General features: G+C 61.6%; 1 protein-coding gene across 2 annotated transcripts in view; it reads left to right on the top strand.

Annotated features, from left to right (window-relative positions):
- Nucleotides 1–15,021, top strand: part of EEFSEC (eukaryotic elongation factor, selenocysteine-tRNA specific) — a 182,858-nt gene extending 167,837 nt beyond the window's left edge. For both annotated transcript variants that reach the window (XM_079122120.1, XM_079122118.1), the window contains one exon: nucleotides 14,572–15,021. In XM_079122120.1, the coding sequence (XP_078978246.1) occupies nucleotides 14,572–14,759 (188 nt within the window). In that variant the 3' untranslated portion in view covers nucleotides 14,760–15,021. The remainder of the gene's footprint in view (nucleotides 1–14,571) is intronic.
- Nucleotides 15,022–19,554: the final 4,533 nt, after the last annotated feature.

The following is a 19,554-nucleotide window of genomic DNA, read 5'->3' as shown; positions in this document are numbered from 1 at the left end:
AAGAACTGGCTCTGGGTTTTTGAGGGGCCACGGGGCCAGGCGGAGAGCACAGGAGAGCAGTCAGGAGCCTGCCACCCATCGGACCCCAAGATGCAGAAATGGCCATGGTATTCACCACGTGCCAGCGAGCACACGCTGGTTGTCCTGCGTTCTCCTCTGGTTGACTTCTGAGTCCTGGTCCCCACAGTCACCCGCAAGCTTGGAGGACCAGGAACCTGGGGCGGGCTTCTGAGAGTGGCCTCCAACGCAGACCTCAACTCCTTGGTCCCCGATGGGGCAGAGGAGGCCGAGGCTGGGGGTGGCACTAGGCAGGTTAGCTCTAGAACAGGCTCAAGGGGGCCTGGCGCTGAGAAAGGGACCAGCCCAGGGGACAGTAGGGGCAGCCGTTCCTGAACGGGCTGGTAGGACCACGCTCAGACCCACGAGAACGTCCACAGTCGCGTGCGGCTCTCCGTGGGCGCCATATTTGTGACTGGGACCCTGGGCTTCTACTTCTGGAGGCACGTGGCATCTCCTGGGAATGGCGAGCTGACTTGCAGAGACTTCAGTAGATCGCAGGGGTGGCAAAGGGGGTTCGGCAGAAATCACGACGCTCAGAAGAGATTTGGGATGTCCTCAGGCACCGAGAGTTTGATGGGTGAAGTGGGACTCGGGTGGGCCTCTTGAGGACAAGTATCACCTGCCCCAGGGAGAAAGGACGCCAGAACCGTACCCTGGCAGACGGGCCCTGCATACAGACTTCAAAACCAGGACGTTATCGGGCACAGGGGCCCACGCCTGTCATCCCAGCAACTCGGGAGGCTGAGGCAGGAGGATTGCAAGTTGGAGGCCAAAAATACATATCTACCCATCAGACAGCTCTGGCTTTTTTTTTTTTTTTTTTTTTTTTTAAGTAAAAAATTCCTCGCCCAGACTGGAGTAGAGGCTGGGTCTGGGTCCCTTGGTCTGGCTATCAGGACACAGGTCCACGATGGCCTGGGCCTGTCACAGCCCTGGAACCCCTTCCCATCTGTTCCAAGTGGGGTCGCAGAAGGAGCGTGCAGGGCGGACGCTGGGTGCTGGGCGCTCCTTCCTGTTGGCTCTCACACCGCCCCCCAGGGGAGGCCAGTGGCCCCTGAGGCCAGCGCCTGCCCGCCCAGTCTGCCCAGGCTGCCATGTCCCCATCCAGCCACACGCCACAGGCTCTTTTCTCTCTAGGAATGAGCCAGCCTGGCCCCGGCCTTCCTGCCCGGCAAGGGTCCCCTCTCCCAGGACAGTCTATTCGAGTCCCCACAGTTCCTCACACTCCCGCGTCAGGCACGGCGAGGCCAGGTCTGCCATGTCTAGCCCCGAGCCCTCTCGGCATGCCTGTGAAACTCAGTTACTTTCCTGAACGAAGGTGGAGGGTCCCCAAGCTGCAGGTCTCCCGGGGTCTTGTCAGGGCCACCTGACAACTTTGTGTGTATGCGTGTGGTACTAGGGATCGACCCCAGGGGCACTTACCACGAGCTCCATCCCCAGCCCTCTTTATTTTGTATTTTGAGACAAGGTCTTGCTAAGTTGCTGAGGCTGGCCTCCACCTTGTGGTCCTCCTGCCTCAGCCTCCCAAGCAGCTGCCATGACGAGCATGCACCACCGTGCCCGGCCTGCTCTCTGTGCCTTGTCCTAGGCCAGCTCGGTTGAGCCCTCCAGAGCCATCCCAGGGCTCAGGGGACCAGGAGAGGGCAGAGGACTCTGGGTGCTACTTGAGGAACAAGTCAGCTGGTTGGGGGTGGGGAGAACCTTCGCCATAGGAGACCAAGGCTGTGTCCCTTGTCCCCACCCTGGCAGGTACTTAGATGGGGAATGGGTATGCACAGTGGGGCCAAGGATGTCACCCCATCTCTGCACCCTTTCTCCCGCTGGAGCGGCTGTCCCTGGGTCCTTGGCACAGCCCCGCCGTCTGTGGCCTCCGCTGGGTGGGGTCAGCAGCCTGGCTGAGATGCCCCGTCCACGTGGCCGAGGCGCCTGTACACTGGCTGGTCCTCACAGTCTGCAGCATTCTCCTGGGGTGGCCACTATGGGCCAGTCGCATGAAGGGCCACCAGGCAGGCGGCCACCGTGGCCCGCAGGGGAGGCTGGGAGGTGGAGGCCGCGCCTCCAGATGACCAGTCTGCAGGCATGGGGCCCAGAGGCCCCTGGAGAGCCATCCAGGCTCCACCAGGCCACCAGGGGCAAAGCCAGCGTGGGTGAGGCCCCTTCAGGCACCAAGCGGGAGGCGACGTGTCACAGAGCTGCCACCAGAGTCAGCATGGTGCCCACTGGGCAGAGGGGACGGAGAGGCTGCGCCAAGCCCAGGAGGGCGACCAGGGCATGTGGCCGGGAGGCGTCCGAACAGGAGCTCAGATGGTGCCGCTTGCAGGTGAGGGGCACTCAGGCTGCGCCAGCCGCACTTGGACCAGAGGTCGGTTTAATCGTCAGTGACACCGATGTGTGCACGTGAGTGACGGTCACGTAGATGATCTAGCGCATCTGAGAGATTATTTAATTGTATGAATTATATAGATTACATGAGCCACGTGATCATAGATCAAATGATATGAATCACAATTACCTATTATGTCTATTATATATAATTTAATAGGTAATATACATTATATAAATTATGCAATTTTATATTATATCTATGATCATATGAGTGATTATATTAATTATAAATAATGAGTCATGTAGATGATGCTTTGAATATATTTAACAAAGCCTGTTATTTTATTAATATATATTAATGGTAATATTTACTTAGTTACTAGTATTATATGGTATTGATATATAATCTCTAATATCAAATATATTTAACAATATAATTATATTATCAATGACATCATTATGTTGTTTCATTATGTGATTTATTTCAATGGCGTTTTAAATATTGAATTATTTAATGTAGTTTATTGAATTAATAATAGAATCAGTTCATAGAAATAATCAAGAATGAGCTCTCTAAATAGGCTGACCTACTCCATGTGTCGTTGATCACGTGACTGCTGTGTTCCGGTGATGTCGCAGATGCACTGGACCGTTCAGGGGACTCACGGACATTTCAGGAACACCTGAAGAGCGAACTTAGCTTTCTTCGTCCCCCAGGCCAGGCCTGGCCCGAGTGCCCGGCAGGACGCGTCCCCTGCTCTGTGCTGGAGGCCTCCCCAGGAAGCGCGTGTGTCTGGCCTCGGGCACTTTCGCTCAGGGGCCCTGGAAGCTTCTGGGCCAGCCCCGGGGGAGGCGGGAGGTGAGGCCAGCCGCCAGCCTGAGCCGGGGAGGCTGCACACCCGGCCTTCGCCCAGGGCCTCCAGGACCCCCTGATCCTTCTCTCCTGCAGTTTGAAGGGGCTGAAGCGGAGGCGGGGCGCTGTTGTCCAGTGACGTGGGTCAGCTGGGCTGGGCACCCAAGGGAGGGACATGGGGCAGGTCAGAGCAGGCGTCCTTGGGATCAGAGGCGCCACACATCCGGGCTGCACGCCCGTTGTCTCTGCAGGAGCCTTGGCCAGAATCTGCCCCTCCCCCGTCAAGCCTCAGCTCCCACCACGGCCGCCAGAGTCCACCCTCCCATGGGTCCTGCAGGGCCACCGTCCTGTGTGACACCCGGCCTTGCAGTCCACACTGGGGGCCTTGGCTCTGCATCCTGCCCAATGTGTGAAGGAGAGTCCCTCCCACATCCGTCATCAGCATCTGACAGTTGACAGGTCACGTCTGTCATCCGGGCAGCTTGGGAGGCTGAGGCAGGAGGATGGCAAGGTGGAGGCCAGCCTCACCACTTCATAAGATACAAAACAGGGCTGGGGAGGTGGCTCAGTGAGACAGGAGGCAGAGAGAAGCAGGTGCCAAGGGGCAGGTGACATAGACCAGGACGTGGTCACTACGGTTATCTGCTCTCCCAGGCCCTATGCTGAGTCACATGGCTGAGGGCTAGGCCAGCAGGCAGACAGGACGTGTTGTGTGCAGTCAGGTCCAGCCAGCCTGGGAAGGTGGACCCTTGGTTGGCAGGGTCAGGGTGTTGGAGATCCTCATGGGTGGGCCTCCCGTGTGCACCCGGCCTCCCTGACCCTTGGAGTCACAGGCCACGCCTGGGACCTGTCTCTGAAGGGCTTTCACAGGGACTCAGGGAGCCTAGCTTCCAGCCCCATGAGACTCTGCTCACCCTGGGCCTCAGCCCATGCATGACAAGGAGGGTAAACTGTCAAAATCTGCCACTTAGGCCTGTCATCCCAGCAACTTGGGAGGCTGAGGTAGGAGGATCACAAGTTGGAGGCCAGCCTCAGCCACTTCATAAAATACAAAACAGGGCTGGGGATGTGACTCAGTGGGTTCAGTTCCTGGTACCAAAATAAATGAATTTTTAAAAATGCAGCTTTTGGGACCAGCCACGTGCCACCCCTGCCAGCCAGAGAGGAGGCCTGCTCCGGTCGCCTGCCACCGCCTCTCCCTCTGCTCTGGAAGCAGGGCTGATACAGTAATCAGGCGGCCACACACGGGCCCGGGGAAATGACGGCTCCTGAGCCTTTGTTCGCCCTCATTATCCTGGATGGTTTTTTTTTTTTCCCCAACTCATAAAAATGACATTTTTAATATGTGGAGATTTTTTTTTAAAGAAAAGCAATATGAAGAAGACTTTTATTGTCAATAAGCCCTACCCTTTAAACCAGTTATCTTAGTTTCTGCTCTAGGTATTTTAATTGGAGATTAACTGCCGTTAAAGAGGGGACACATTTGGGGAAAGGAGCGATGGGGGCATTAACATTCAGCTCCCTCGGGGTGGGGACAATGCCGTCCCAGAGGCCACCAAGCCGGCCCCTCCGCAGCGCCTCCCAGGGCTGCCTCTGGCCACGGCTTGGCTTGGTGTGGGGGCGACTTGCAGCCCCCAGGGGAGCAGCCCAGGAGGGTCCCTGGCTGTCTCTCCACAGCCCTGCGCTGAGGCCAGAGCAGCCGCTGGGCTCTGGACACAAGGACAAAGGAAAGCAGGGTGACCAAGCCACTCGCCATTCTGCCCACCGCGGGCACCCGTGGCCTGACAGCGTCTGTGCACAGCCAGGCCCGGGTCCCCTGCGCCGCGGCCACGGCGTCAGGAGCTCAGCACCTCGGCCCGGCCACACCTAAGCGGACAGAAGCTTCCAGCATGTGCATGAGGCCGTACCAGGGAGCCGCGGCCCTGCTGGTCCCTCCAGCCAGCAGACGGCGAGAGGACTTGGACAGGACCACCTGGCTGAGGCCTGCTCTGGCCTGGCATCCCTGCCCACACCCACCCGTCCAGAGAACACGTCACCTTCCACTGGACCTTTCCCAGCGTCCAGCCTGGCGCCGTCACTCACTAGCTGAGCGACCTGGGGACAGCCCCCTTTCCCCGCTAGGCCCCTGTCCTCTCCCTGTGGCTGGGACTCCGGCTAGGCTGACCTCATGGGGGTCTCGGGCAGTTTTTTGTGTGGGTACCAGGGACTGAACCCAGGGGTGTTAGCCCCTGAGCCACCTCCCAGCCCTTTTACATTTTATTTAGAGACAGGGTCTCCCTGAGTTGCTCAGGGTTTCTAAGTGGCTGAGACTGGCCTCCAACTTGTGATCCTCCTGCCTCAGCCTCCCCAGCCACTGGGATGACAGGCGTGTGCCTCGTGCCCAGCTGGTTGTGGGTACTTCAAAGACCTGTGCATCCATGGCAGTGCCTCCCCTGGTCCAGGGCCCTGTCCCCAGCAGAGTTGGGACAACCCTGAGGAGGGAGGCAGGTACCCTCGGCTGTCATCTGAGGCCAGACCTGCCGGGCCACTGAGATGGCTGCTCTTGACGTGCTCCTGGGAGCCGGAGCCGGGCCGCCCTGACTCCCGTGGCCCCTCGTCTGGACTGAGCAGGAAGCCAGAGGTCAGGTCCAGGTCACGGCCCGGTGTCCCTTCCCCCTTGTGGACAGGGCCCCGGCCCCACCAGCACCGCCAGCACCCGCCACCCCTCCCGCCCTCCGCGGCCCCGCCAGGCCACATTCCTCTGCGGTCACTGAGGCTGGCTGGTGGCCCCTGGGCTCTGGGCAGGCTCCTTCCTCCACAGGCATGTGTCCGTCCATCCGTCTGCGTGAGGCCTGGCACGTCAGCGGCCAGCTCGGGCTGGCCGTCATGCGGGCAGAGAGGTGGCCTCTGTCCCCGTCCCCGTCCCTCCAGCTGCAGACGCGGGCTTCAGGGAGCCTGCGGGCCCCGGGCGCGTGGGCGCACGTCTCTGCCCCAGGGTCCCCGCTGCCCATTGGAGAGGGAGGCCTGCCCTGCACACCGGGCTTGAGGCCCAGGAAGGCGCAGGAGGTCCTGGGAACACGCTGCCCAGCGCCCGCAGATACTGTCCTCAGAGAAAGGGAGCCGTGCGCACACGTCCCCGGGCGACAGCCCCGCACGGCTGTCTGGGAGTCGCAGACGCTGAGTCGGGATCCGTCAACTCTCAGGAGGCTCAAGGCCGTGACCTCAGGGACCTGTGAGCTCGGACCCTCTGCGTCCTTGCTGTGTGTCCTCGGGCAAGATACTGAGCGTCTCTGGGCCAGTTCCTGCTATACGACTGGCACTCCCCGGCCGCAGGAGCACTTTGGACGGCTCCCGGCGCTTGGTCACGTGGTGGTGAACGCTCGCTGTGACCGTCACTGGGGTCCTCGGTGGCCATGGGGACCGGCCGGCGCTCCTCCGTGGGGCAGTCTGGGCCCTGCCCTTGGGGGTGGGTGGGTCCCTGGCTCCGGGGACGTTCTCTCCATCCGGCCGTCTGTGTGCGTGCGCGTTGGTGGCGGGTCTGGCTCGCGCTGGTTTAAGGGTGACGTCCCAGGAGAGAGGCCCAGCGGAGTCCTGGGGACCCGTCCAGAGGCCTCGTCCCTGGGAGACTCTGGGACATGGCCTCCTGCCACCGCCCCACTGTCCCCAGGAAGGCTGGGGCTACCCTGCATGGGGTGCTGTCCCCACCGCTGCGTCCCCAGGAAACAGCAGGCCAGGCCTGCACCCGCCTCCTGCCCCTGCTGCGTGCCCTGGCCTGGCTGCAGGGACCGGCGGGTGTCCTGGGCCCTGATGGGGACACTAGGGAAGCAGCGCTGTGTCGGGGGCAGTGGCGACCCCAGACTGTGGCGCCCACAGCGCCGTCTGGGCTTCTGCCTCCCAGGGCCACAGGACGGAGTCGCCTGGAGAGGGTCCACCCAGGACTGGCCCGCCTGTGGCCACACAGCCTGGGGACAAGGCCACTTAGCGCTGCCAGCGGCTGCAGGCCGCGATGCCGTCCCTGGGGACACGGGGCCCGAGGGAGGGTGGACAAAACGCCAGGAGGAGGACGCTGGGGGGCAGGTGCCACCGCGGCAAGGCAGTGAGGGAGCTCGGCCTGCGGAGGGCGCGTCTCAGGGCCCCGGGGCGTCGGGACCCCGTCTGGGTGGCCAGGTTTCTTCAGGAGCCACCCAACCGGAAGGATGAGCCGGCGTTTGTTCTAGAAGGATCTTTGGCAGCAGCACTTTGGGCAGATGAGCGGAGAGCCGTATAGGGACCCACGTCCAGCCCTGCGGGCTGCGGGGGCCCTCCAGGTGACCCTCTCTGGGCCCTTTCCTGGGTGCCCAGCAGGCCTGAGCTGGGCTACACACGGGACGGCCTCCCTGGCAGGAGCCAGTGAGATCCTAGGCGCCCAGGGTGGGCGTGACCCCCTTCCAGGCAGGTGACAGCATGCAGCTGACCTTTGCTTGTGCTCAGGTGATCGGAGTCCTGGCCAGCCGCCACCAGCCGTCCCTCCTAGGGCCAGCTAGTCCAGGCTAGTCACAGGAGGACTCGAAATTACGGACCACATAGTTGGGCAGGGTGGTGTTCGCCTGTCATTCCAGCGACTAGGGAGGCTGAGGCAGGAGGACCACAAGGTGGAGGCCAGCCTCACACCTTAGCGAGGCCCTAAGCAACTCAGCGAGACCCTGTCTCTAAATAAAATATAAAAAGGGCTGGGGACATGGCTCAGGGGTCGAGTGCCCCTAAGTTCAATCCCCGGCAGCCCCACAAAAACATTTAGGGTCACAGACGTCGCTCCTCGGAGGCCACCCTGCCCTCTGCGAACGCAGCCCGAGCCGCTCCCCAGACCCGCCACTGCCTGCCTAGCCCAGAACACTTTTGTTTTTGCTTAAAAAAGAAAGAAAGAAAACATCGCCGGGCGCACCCGCTTTCCTCCCCACGCACCCCGTCTCCAAGCTCCGCATTGTGATTTCAATTTGCCGGGGTGGGAAAGTCTCCTGCAAAGGGCCCTTTTTTGTATTTGAAGAATCCATCGTTGCCGCTAAGAAGCTTAATAGAAATTAAAGGAGGAATTAGAGGACTCGGGACATCAAACCGGGGGTGCGGGCGCCCTGCCTCCGCTTCCTGCCATCAAAGGGGCGCGCGAGCCACCGCGCCTCGGGAGGAGCGCGAGGCCCCGCCGCCCGCCTCGCTGATTCCTTTTGTTCCAGGGACAGCGGAGAACAGGTCTGATAAAACCGTAATCGCCTTATCTTTTTAAAGCAAATTGCATCTCTGTTTACATACGGGATCCATAGCAGGGAGGGACGGGGAGGGAACCTGGGGAGCCGCCCACACCCCGCCAGCGAGGACCAGGACGGGGACAGCCAAGGCGCTGGCTCCCGAGCTGCCGTGCTCCCTCCAGGAGGAGTTCAGAGAGGCCCAGAAGGACCCTGGCGACTTCCCACCCACCTGGATGGCTCTAGGTGGCCCATGAAGCCCCCTCCTCTTGGCCTCTCTGTCCCCCTCCTGGAAACCGGGCGTGGTGGTGCACGCCTGTCATTTCAGCAGCTTGGGAGGCTGAGGCAGGAGGATCACAAGGTGGAGGCCAGCCTCCCCCACTCAGCGAGACCCTGTCTCTAAATAAAACATAAAAAGGGCTGGGGACGTGGCTCAGGGTTCAACCCCTGGTACCCAAAAAAAGGCTCGGACACAGAGCTGGGTCAGGAGCAGGTTGGGGTCACTGAGCCTTCCTCCCCTCTGCCTGTCCTCCGGAGCCCAGCCTCACCGCGGCCACTTATGTACCCAGGATGCACCGCGGCTGGTCACTGGCAAGACCAGGATGTCCACAGCGGTGCCTCGGTGGGGGACGCAACTGCCAGCCTGGCTGACTGTCCCCAAGTGCCTGCTGCCCTGTTCTGGCCACGTTCTGGGCCACCTGCCCCTGGGCCCAGCCAGCAGCCCACAGGCACGTGACCCCCAAGGACCCCTGCTGCGGCCCCGGCTCTCTGCCCTGTGACTGCCCTGTCACCGCCATCCTGACAGCACAGGAAGTGCCCAGCAGCCCCGGCCTGCGGGGCCCCGAGGGCCCGGGGGTGCCAGCCGCCCACCCGCCCGGAAGCCCCTCTTCCCGTCCGGCCCCGACATGAAAGCGTCCGGCCCCAGCCTCCCGCCCAGCGGGCCTTTGTGTGGGGCAGGCCCTCGGTGAGAAAGGCCACCGTGGCCCTGGGAGAGTGTCCCCGGGGAAGCCGCAGGTCACAGTGTCACCCCAGGGTCACGCTGCCCGCCCACCCCACCCTGCGTCCAGGGTCTGGGCTTGAGAGGGAGGGACTGGGCCCAGGGCCTCAGCCACCCCCAGCCTGGGAAGGGGCGGCCGCCTGCAGAGCACGGGGACCCGGGGCCAGGTGGGCACTTCCTGTCCTCTCGTGGCTGCCCCTGCCCATCACGTCCAGTGAATGCCGTCCTCAGCTTGGGGACCTCCCTGAGCATCCCTTTGCCAGGCTGCACGTGGCCCTGGGGAAGGAGCCCACTCGGGAGCCACAGGATCCGTCACAACCCCAGCGGGGCACAGAGATCCCAAGGGATTGCGTTCCTGGGCCAGAGAAGGGATGCTGGTGGAGAAGGCGGGAAGAACATTCCAGAGAGAGCTGCCTGCTCCGAGGCGCCGCTTGGCTCCGTGGGGCGGAGGCAGGGGCTGACGGAGGCGGACAGCGGCCTAACCTGCAGGCATGGGTAGACGCTCTCCTGCTAGTATAATTGAGCCTGGGGCGTCCACGCCAGCCTGCGGCAAACCTGCAGCAGACAGGTGGCCTGCAGGGGTAGCCAGGGTGGCCGTGGCTGGGGACCTGAGAGGTGGGAGGGTCAGTTCCTGGTCCTACAGCTTGCAGTTGCTATGGTCTTGCTTTTTTTTTTTTATTTGTCTGACTCCCCATCCTTGTGGTGGGACGTGAAATGGAGTTTCCCTGGTCGTGTGTCCATGTGTGAACAGGAAAGTTCTGTCCCCTTCATTCCACTGTCTTTCCCGTGCCCATCCCATCCCTCCCCTTCATCCCCCTTTGTCTCATCCAGAGAACTTCTCTTCTCCTCCCTCATCCGCACGTCAGAGAGAACATTCTACCTTTGGTGTTTTGGGATTGGCTTATCTCACTTCGCGTGACAGTCTCCAGCTCCATCCATTTACCAGCAAATACCATCATTTCATTATTTTTCATGGCTGAGTAATATTCCATTGTGTATCCCACATTTTCTTGATCCATTCCTCTATTGAAGGGCACTAGGTTGGTTCCACAGTTTAGCTACTGTGAATTGAACTGCTCTAAACATGGATGTGGCTGCGTCACTGTAGTGTGCCCAGTTCTTCTGGATATTTCAGTCTCTGGATTTTAAGCCCTTTGGGTGTAAACCAAGGAGTGGGACAGCTGGGTCAAATGGTGGGTCCATCCAGGTTTGCTGAGGAATCTCCATGCTGCTTTCCAGAGTGGCTGCCCCAATTTGCAGTCCCGCCAGCCGTGGACGAGGGACCCTGTCTCCCACGTCCTCACCCACACTTGCTGTGCAGTGGCTGCTCTTGACGCAGGCAGGCAGCCACAGGGCCAGGCGCCATGAGCGTCAGTTCCCTGGGGACCCCCACCTGGCCCCAGGGCACCGTCCTTCAGGTAGAACCAGGGTAGTAGACGCAGGCCAGGGGCCAGACACGCGGCTGAGCTGCCCACCCGCCAACACTGAGCACCTCCAGGTCCCGGGGACGCGCCTGTTCCCCGTGGTCTACAGAGTGTGACTGTAGCCAGATCACGGCTGCACCTTCCCTGGGCTCAGAACTGAGCGCAGGACTCCACATCGGTGCCCGCTCCCCAGAGCCACCACAGAAACCTCGAGAAATACAGAAAAGTAGAAGGAAGGGAAACCAGTGCTGTGACTCATTCCTGACCCCGGCCACCTTCCCGTCTGTTCTCTGCCACCCAGAGCTGTAGCGAAGCTCCTGGATTTTTTTTTTAATTGGAGGGGAGACCAGGAGTTGATCCAGGGGTGCTAACCACTGAGCCACACCCCCAGCCCTTTTTATATTTTATTTGGAGACAGGGTCTCGCTGAGCTGCTTAGAACCTCACTCAGTGGCTGAGGCTGGCCTCCACCTTGCGATCCTCCTGCCTCAGCCTCCTAAGCCACTGGGATGACAGGCGTGTACCAGCGTGCCCACTTCTCCTGGATATTCCAGCCGCTGGATTTTTTTAATGCTTTCTGTTTGTTTGTGCAGAGCTGGAGATGGACCCAGGGCCCCACACACCAGGGAAGTGCTGACACTGAGCTACACACCAGCCCCAGATCGCTACATGTTTTTTAACATCTCAAGCCTTTCTTTGTGTGACTCACGGCGTTTATCAGGCATCGCGTTTAATGTTACAGAACATCATTGTGCAGGAGAAAATGGGCCCTGGTTCCGTCCTGAGTGTCGCCCTTTGGTGTTGGAACCTCTGTGTTAACTGCGCCAAGTGCCCGCCGGGTGGGATCAGACCGCCTTGGGCAAGGTCCAGGCCCTGCGCGTCCCAGTCCCTGGTGCCACACTGTAAGGAGTAAGCTCCTCCACACTGGGGGACATCCTCCTGCACAGATCTGGCCTCATCTCACACGGCTTATTGGAACCACATTTGTGGAGTGGATTTCTCAGTTCCTGCTGTCACTTGGCTCACAGGCTCTTTTTAAAAAACCTTCTCTCTGGGGTCTTGGAAAACCACAGAGGTCTGCCCACTTCTTGCTGGCTGCGGTGGCACACGCCTGTCATCCCAGCAACTCTGAGGCTGAGGCAGGAGGATTGTGAGTTGGAGGCCAGCCTCCACCACTTAGTGAGTCTCTCCGAAATTCAGTGAGACTGCTGGGCACGCCTGTGATCCCAGAAGCTTGGAAGGCTGAGGCTGGAGTTCAAGGCCTGTCTCAACAATTTGGCAAGGCCCTCAGAAACTTAGTGCGATCTGCCACGCTTGGTGATGCCCTCCTATCATCCCAGCAGCTCAGGAGGCTGAGGCAGGAGGATCACAAGGTGGAGGCCAGCCTCAGCCACTTAGCGAGGCCCTGAGCAACTCAGTGAGACCCTGTCTCTAAATAAAGTCTAGAAAAGGGCTGGGGAGGTGGCTCAGTGGTCACGTGCTCCTGGGTTCAATCCCTGGTATCAAAAAAGGAGAGCGTACTGTCTGAGGACCAGAGTGTTCTAGATGTGACGTCCCTGCAGTGAAGAGACAGAGAGCCACCTGTGGTCGGACTTGTCCTCTCAGTGGGGACAGGTGACACACACCGAATGAGAAACGAGAAGAGCCAGAGGAAAGAACAGGGCGGGGGGGAATGTGCCTGCAGGGAGGTCCTGAAGGTGACGTTGGGACAGTGACTTGAAGGAGCTGAACGGGGTCTTTGGAAGGGAGCAGACGTGCCGAGGTGGCGAGTTGGAAAAAGCAAAGGCCCCAGGGCGGCGAGGAGAAGGGGCAGCGGACGTGGCAGGACCAAAGCCAGCTTCCCGGACCTCGCGGGTCCCTGAGCCCAAGTTAGTGGCAGTCTCTGAGGGACACTCAGGTCCCTGTGCCTGGCCTGGGCCCAGTGTCTTCCTCGGAGACGCCTGCCCTGGGACACGGAAGCAGCCGCCGCCCCGGGGACCCACGTGGCCGTGTCCCCACTGGCCTGCCGCCCTGAGTGGCCCTGGTCCCTGGAGCCTCCTTGGAGAGCCGGGCCCTGTCTGCACCCTGCATCCCCTGGGTCCCCTGGTCCTCCAGGTCCCCAAGGGGAAGCCCCAGGCCCTGCCTGAGCCTGGCGGGGAGCAGCCCCGGCTCCCTCCCGGGGACGTCACTCCCCGCTGTCACTTGGCTAGGAAAGAAAGGCTCCGGGAAGCGGTCCCCACGTCGCGGCCACAGACCCCAGGTCTCCTGCCCGGCTCCCGGCCTGGGCGGAGAGCAGGCAGACCGCGTCCCGCCGTCTCAGGACGGTGATCAGATGGCACGAGTCGCCAGCGCCAGCCACGGGGCAGGAGTGTCGCCGGGTAACGGGAGCCGCGCGAGATGGGCCGCAGATTGGACCACGCCTGTCTCCAGCCTCAGACCTGCTGGCACCAGCAGCCGGCCGCCCGTGCCCGGCCCCAGGGCAGGCGGCTCGCCCCCACTGTGGGCCTGCTTCCCTGGGGACAAGTCCAGCGCCACCTCCGCGGCAGGCACCCAAAGCCCCTTCTCAACCTTCCCAGGAGACCCGGACTTGGGGGAGGCCAGAGCCGCCCCTCCACCTGCCCGAGGAAGTCGGGCCCTGTGTGGTGGAGCAGGCTGTCCCTTAGTGACCGCAGACGTGCCCACCCAGGCGCCCCGAGGCCGTTCCAGGGACTGAGCCCAGGGGTGCCTGACCACCGAGCCCCCTCCCCAGCCTGTTCTCTATTTTATTTAGAGACAGGGTCTTGCTGAGTTGCTCAGGGCCTTGCTAAGTGACTGAGGCTGGCCTCCACCTTGCGAACCTCCTGCCTCAGCCTCCCAAGCTGCTGGGATGACAGGCGTGGGCCACTGTGCCTGGCTGGCCTCATGGTCTCTTACACCTGAAATAGGCCTTGGTGCTGCCTGCTGTTCTTTCCCCTGACATGGCCTCTGCCTTTGAATAAGACCTTGATTGGGGCCTATTGCTTGACTATTGTCTATTCTTATTCACTGCCAGGAGAGCAGGGGCCTCTCATGCCTGATCTTTGACCCCTGACCACCGACCCCATCACTGTGTCAGCAGTGACCTGCCAAGTGCATTCCTCACGGAAACTTTGCTTTGGCTGTTAAGGGGGCTAGAACCCCCCTTCCCTCAGGATGGTTCCAAACAGGAAATTAGCATCCTTGAGGTCCATTATTCCAGGTGGGACACAGGGTGTCTCAGCAACACTTTTATACAAACAGCTCCAGACAGTTCCACCTCCCTGGTGGAGGACAGGGTGGGAGGCTAGAATCGTCGCTCTAACCAGGCACGGTGGTGCACGCCTGTCATTGCAACAAATAGGGAGGCTGAGGCAGGAGGATCGCAAGGTAGAGGCCAGCCTCAGCAACTTAGTGAGGCCCTGGGCAACTCAGCGAGACCCTGTCTCTAAATAAAATAGAAAAAGGGCTGGGGAGGGGGCTCAGTGGTTAAGTGACCCTGGGGTTAATCCCTGGTACAAAAGCCAACAAGAACACCTACCCTGGGGACCCTCCCGTGGCGGGACTCAGCCAGCGGCTCAGCCCGCCTGTGCTGGAAGGCAGAGGCAGACCTGGGACTGGGGACCAGGTGGGAGCCACATGGAGCTCCAGACTGGGCCAGCCAGGGCGGGGGACGGGCCGAGGTCGTGGGCCTCAGGTGGCACTTGGAGGGTGGCAGCGTGACGGTCTCACCCGTGCCTTGCAGGTGGCCTGAGCCCCGAGTCCAAGAGGATCCTGGCGCCGGCCCTCAAGAAGCGTGGCCGGGGCCGCGGGGAGGCGGCCCGGCAGGAGGAGGGCGCGGAGCGGCCGGAGCCGCCGCAGCACGTGACACTCAGCCTGTCCTTCAAGCGCTACGTCTTCGACACCCACAAACGCATGGTCCAGTCGCCCTGAGGGACCCGGGACGGGCCCACCGGCTGCAGTGCCAAATACTCCACCAGACGTGCCTCCGCCCGCAGGGCCACTGCCCGGCCCTGGGGAGAAGCGGGACCCGGGCTGGGGGACCCAGAGGGCTGTCGGCCATTCCTGCAGCTGCTGGTCTGGGGCAGCCACCGGGCCCGGCTAGGAAAGGACCTCGGCCAGAGAGCCGCTGCCTGCCAGCTGCCCCAGCCCTGGGCCACCTGGAGGCTGTAAATAAACATGGCCTGGCCCCAGCCCTCTCTCTGTGTGATTTCACGGAGTGTCCCCACCCCGCCCGGCTCTGTTCAGAGGGGAGTATCAGGAATGTCTTGGAGGCTGGGGCAGGAGGATCGCAAGGTGGAGGCCAGCCTCAGCCACTTGGCAACTCAGCGAGACCCTGTCTCCAAATAAAATAGAGAAAGGGCTGGGGACAGGGCTCGGTGGGGAGGCGCCCTGGGTTCAATCCCTGGTGCCAGAAAAGGCAGGGACGGTGACGGCTGGCTGTGGACCCCTCTGACCGGCCCAGGACGCAGGAGCCCAGAACCCACAGCCACCCACCCGCAGCCGTAGCCATGGGGACTCAGCAAAGGGTGTGACCCGGGGAACTGAGGGCGGGGCATCGAGGCCTCCTGAGACGCTCGGGGTGAACAGATGTCGCCGCGTCCCTCCCCGTGGCCCAGACGGACGCAGCCGCCTCTCTCTTATCCTGGTAATCGGCGCATTATGCTTAATTCTCAAAAATGACATTAAAAATATTAGCAGGGCAGGTTGCGATCAGATGACTCGGCCGTTAAGCCCCGGAGCTGCGGGCGGGGGGACAGGACACGCCGTCCCAGCGCAGCGGCTGGGCCGCCAGGAGGCCCCTAATTAAATACACCAGCGACAGCCGCCGCTCAGCTGAGGCCGGCAGGGACCGCGCTGGGCAGCCCAAGCAGGGGGGCCAGGCCCAGGCCAGCTCCTGGCTGTGGCACCCGTGTGGCCCCAGGGGTCAGGACGGTCTCCTTGGGCCCCCAACTCCTCGGAACCCACTGCTGCCACCTGCAGGGGCACCTCTGGGGTCACGGTGACAACTCCTGCTGGCCCCTCAGCTCCTCCCTTTTGAGCCCCACCCCGGCCTGCAGATTGTCCCACCAGGAAGCTCCTGCCACCTCCCTGCGGCCACTCTGCTGTGGACACTGGTTGGTGAGGCTCAGGGGAGGAGTTCAGGTCAGGGTTGATCCAGGTGACCAAGCGCCACCTCCCCAGGCTGCCCTACCCGAGCGCCTTGGGAGGCTGGAGCCCTGACCCCGGGACTCCCTCCAGTGACACCATCCCCATCGTCCTGTGCGAGAGCTCGGCCTGGAGCCGCCCGGCTCCCCCAAGGTGGAGCGTACCCCTCCTGACCAACGGGACGCGCCTGGCCTCCCCTGCCCCCCAGCATCCCTGCAGGTCAGCCGAGGCCTCATCCTGCACTAAAGGTGTGACCTTGGACAAGTCCCTCACCTGTGCCCCAGGGTCCCCATTATTAAAGGGGACAAACCGCCACTCCCTGGGGGGGCCCTAAGGACCGGCACTTACCTGGCACCGTGCTGGCCATTGGCCTGGGAGCTGGCCAGCAAACATCTCCCCACGGGGAGGTGACCCAGCGCACCCCAAACCTGGCACCACCCCAACCAGCCATTTCTCCACATCCCCACAACCTACTGGACTCCTGGCCTCAAGACCCCAGGAAAAGCCAGGCCCAGCGGTGCACACCTGTAATCCGAGCCACTGGGGAGGCTGAGGCAGGAGGATGGCAAGTTGGAGGCCAGCCTCAGCATTAGCGTGAGGTCCTGAGCAACTCTGCGAGACCCTGTCTCTAAATAAAATATAAAAAGGGCTGGGGAGGTGGCTCAGGGGCGAAGCGCCCCTGGGTTCAGTCCCTGGAACCAAAAAATTTAAAAACGGGAAAGAGTAGAGTCCAGCAGGACCCATGGCGGCCATGGAAGAGAAGAGACCAGCCCACCGGTGTCCCCCGGGGAGACCTCTCAGCCTGCCCCATTAGCAGGGTAGGACCAAGACACGCAGCCCTAGAAGGTGCAGCCCAGCCAGGGGGGAGGGTGGGACGGGCCTGTCCCCCGGGGAGCTCACAACCACGGGGCGGCCTGGGGACAGCGGACCAGCCTCGGGGTCCTGCCGAGAGCTGAGGTTGGAACCTGGTGCTCCTGGAGGCCAGAGCCCCGCTCCCCCATCCCGGGAGGGCCTCAGCAGAGAGCCGCCTTGGGGCTGCTTTGGGTGCCCCCCGCCCCCAGGGAGTGAGGTCACAGGTAGGCGGTGATTGGCAGGACCCCCCAGGGCTAATGCACCAGCAGGAGATAAGGCTTATCTGCAAACGTCCTGGAAGGAGACTGATGGAAACAGGCTTCGGGGTTAATATATTTTTGATAGATAACCTCTCATACTCCCGGGGCCCTGGGCCCCGGGCAGGACACGGGTGGCTTCTGTTCTCCCAGGCTCCTGCCCGGCGTCTCCGTGTCCCTGCGTGCGTGGATCTCTGGACAGCGCTGCTGTCTGCACCCCGCGTGTGCCCAGGGAAGACTTTTCTTCAGCATGTGTCTCTGGGGGGTCTGCATGGGAATGGGCTGGGGGAGGAGGTGGGACCCCCCCAGGGGCATCCAGGACACGCAGGTTGGTGGCATGTTCTCCAGAACCAAAGAAGTGGGACTCGCCATCCTCAGCCAGGTGGTCTAAGACAGTCATGCAGGCCTGACATCCCAGCGGCTCAGGAGGCTGAGGCAGGAGGATTGCAAGTTGGAGGCCAGCCTCAACCACTTAGCAAGGCCCTGAGCAACTCAGCGAGACCCTGTCTCTAAATAAAATATAAACAGGGCTGGCGAGGTGGCTTAGGAGTGAAGCATCCCTGCGTTCAGTCCCTGGTATCTGCCCCCTCCCCCAAATAAGGACCTCGGGTGATCCAGGCCTCTGGCCTCCCCAGCCTCCTCTGCCCAGGCAGCCTGCACAGGGAAATGTGACATTTCCAGGTGGCCTTTCAGAGCTCAGAGCCTCCCAGCTCGGACTTCAGCCTTGTCTGTCCTCTATGGCCCAAACTTGGGCAAGGGGAGGCCTCGCACCCAGGGACCCTCTGGGTAAGGTTTTGAAGATGGACTAGGAGTTCGCAGCATCCTGGCGCATAGTGGGCGCTCATGAGGGAGCGCGGGCTGGGAGCCTGGCTGCCTGCGTACGGATGAGGTCCTAGCTCCCCGTCCTCCACCCGCCGCTGCTCCTCAGGAGCCTCTGATTAAAAAGGATAATTAGCGTTTGGCTGATAACAGCTGGACCTTTAATTAGCTCAGCCGGTGCCAGGTGTGGCTGTTGGGAACAGGAGCAGCCGGGGATGCTGGGATAGGAGCTTGGGGGTCGTTCCTCTTACCAGTCGTGGGGGCTGCGTGGCTGGCAGGGAGGGGATCCCAGAGCAGGGGAGCCTTGTGAGGCCCGAAAAGGGCCGAGGCCAGGAAACCTCGACAAGATGTGATTTCTTTTTGGGGGGACGGGCTACCAGAGATCAAACTCAGGGGCACTCGACCACTGAGCCCCCTCCCCAGCCCTTTTTATATTTTATTTAGAGACAGCGTCTCACTGAATTGCTCAGGGCTTTGCTAAGTTGTTGAGGCTGGCCTCCACCTTGCGATCCTCTTGCCTCAGCCTCCCAAGTCACTGGGATGACAGGCGAGCTCCACTGCACCCAGCTAGGATTTCAAGAGCAACCTCTGGTCTCCTGAAGGAACTTGATGCCAGCCCTGGAGACCAGGGGACCCTCTGCCCTGGCAGAGAAGGGAGGCCATGGGAGCTGGGAGACCCCAGGAGAGGTGGGGACAGACGAGATGGGGCAGCCCAGGGAGGGCAAGTCCAGTCTGCAGCCTGCGAGGAGGAAGAGGAATCTCGGGGTGAGGGTTGGGGAGTCCACATAGTGGGGTGGACCTGAGAGGCGGGATCGATCCGGGAGGAGGCCCAGAGGGGAGACCTTCCACCTTGATGGTGGCCTCCCAGGTGACAGAGGCCACCAGAGAACCTTCTGGATCTCACATCTCTGCCCACCTGCTCCATCCGAGTCAGCAGGTCAGAGGTCACGCGCCCGCCTCCCAGGCCTCCGTGTGCCCACAGCGAGGTGTTGCTCAACCCACCACGCTGCCCCTACCCCGATATCACGCCCTGTAGAAACCGTCACTTCCCGCAGCCACAGCTGGGGCCCCAGATAAAGGCCGCAGGGAGCCCAGGCTGACGGGGACCGGGGCGAGGCAAGGCCCAGACACCGGCCTCACACTTCCAAGGGACACCCCAGCCTCTGGGTATCCTGCCTGGGCCGGGACCTCTTCCTCACCGTGGTCTTGTGGGTCAGCCCCACAAGTGAAGGTGTCACAGCAGAAGACGCCCCAAGAGCCAGGCCTGGTGTGCACACCTGGAATCCCAGCGGCTGGGGAGGCTGAGTCAGGAGGATCACACATTGGAGGCCAGCCTCAGTCACTTAGCAAGGCCCTGAGCAACTCAGTGAGACCCTGTCTCTAAATAAAATATAAACAGGGCTGGGGAGGTGGCTCAGGGGTTAGCACCCCTGGGTTCAGTCCCTGGGACCAGACAGCCCTTTTTTAAGGCAGGCATGGCAGTGGAGCCAGGCCCCCTCAGCCCCAGGGAGAGACCTTGGATGCCCAGATTTCCCAAGGGCTCCAACGCTGGGGCTGAGGCCAGATCCTGACCCCACTCGTCCCTGCCAGGTCACCACCCAGGCAAGACTCCCGCACTCACTGCCCCAGAATCAGTGGCCTCACCAACACTG

This window comes from Sciurus vulgaris (assembly GCF_902686455.1).
Source record: "Sciurus vulgaris genome assembly, chromosome: 19".
Lineage (NCBI taxonomy): Eukaryota > Metazoa > Chordata > Mammalia > Rodentia > Sciuridae > Sciurus > Sciurus vulgaris.
This window is presented reverse-complemented; position numbering and strand designations above follow the sequence as displayed.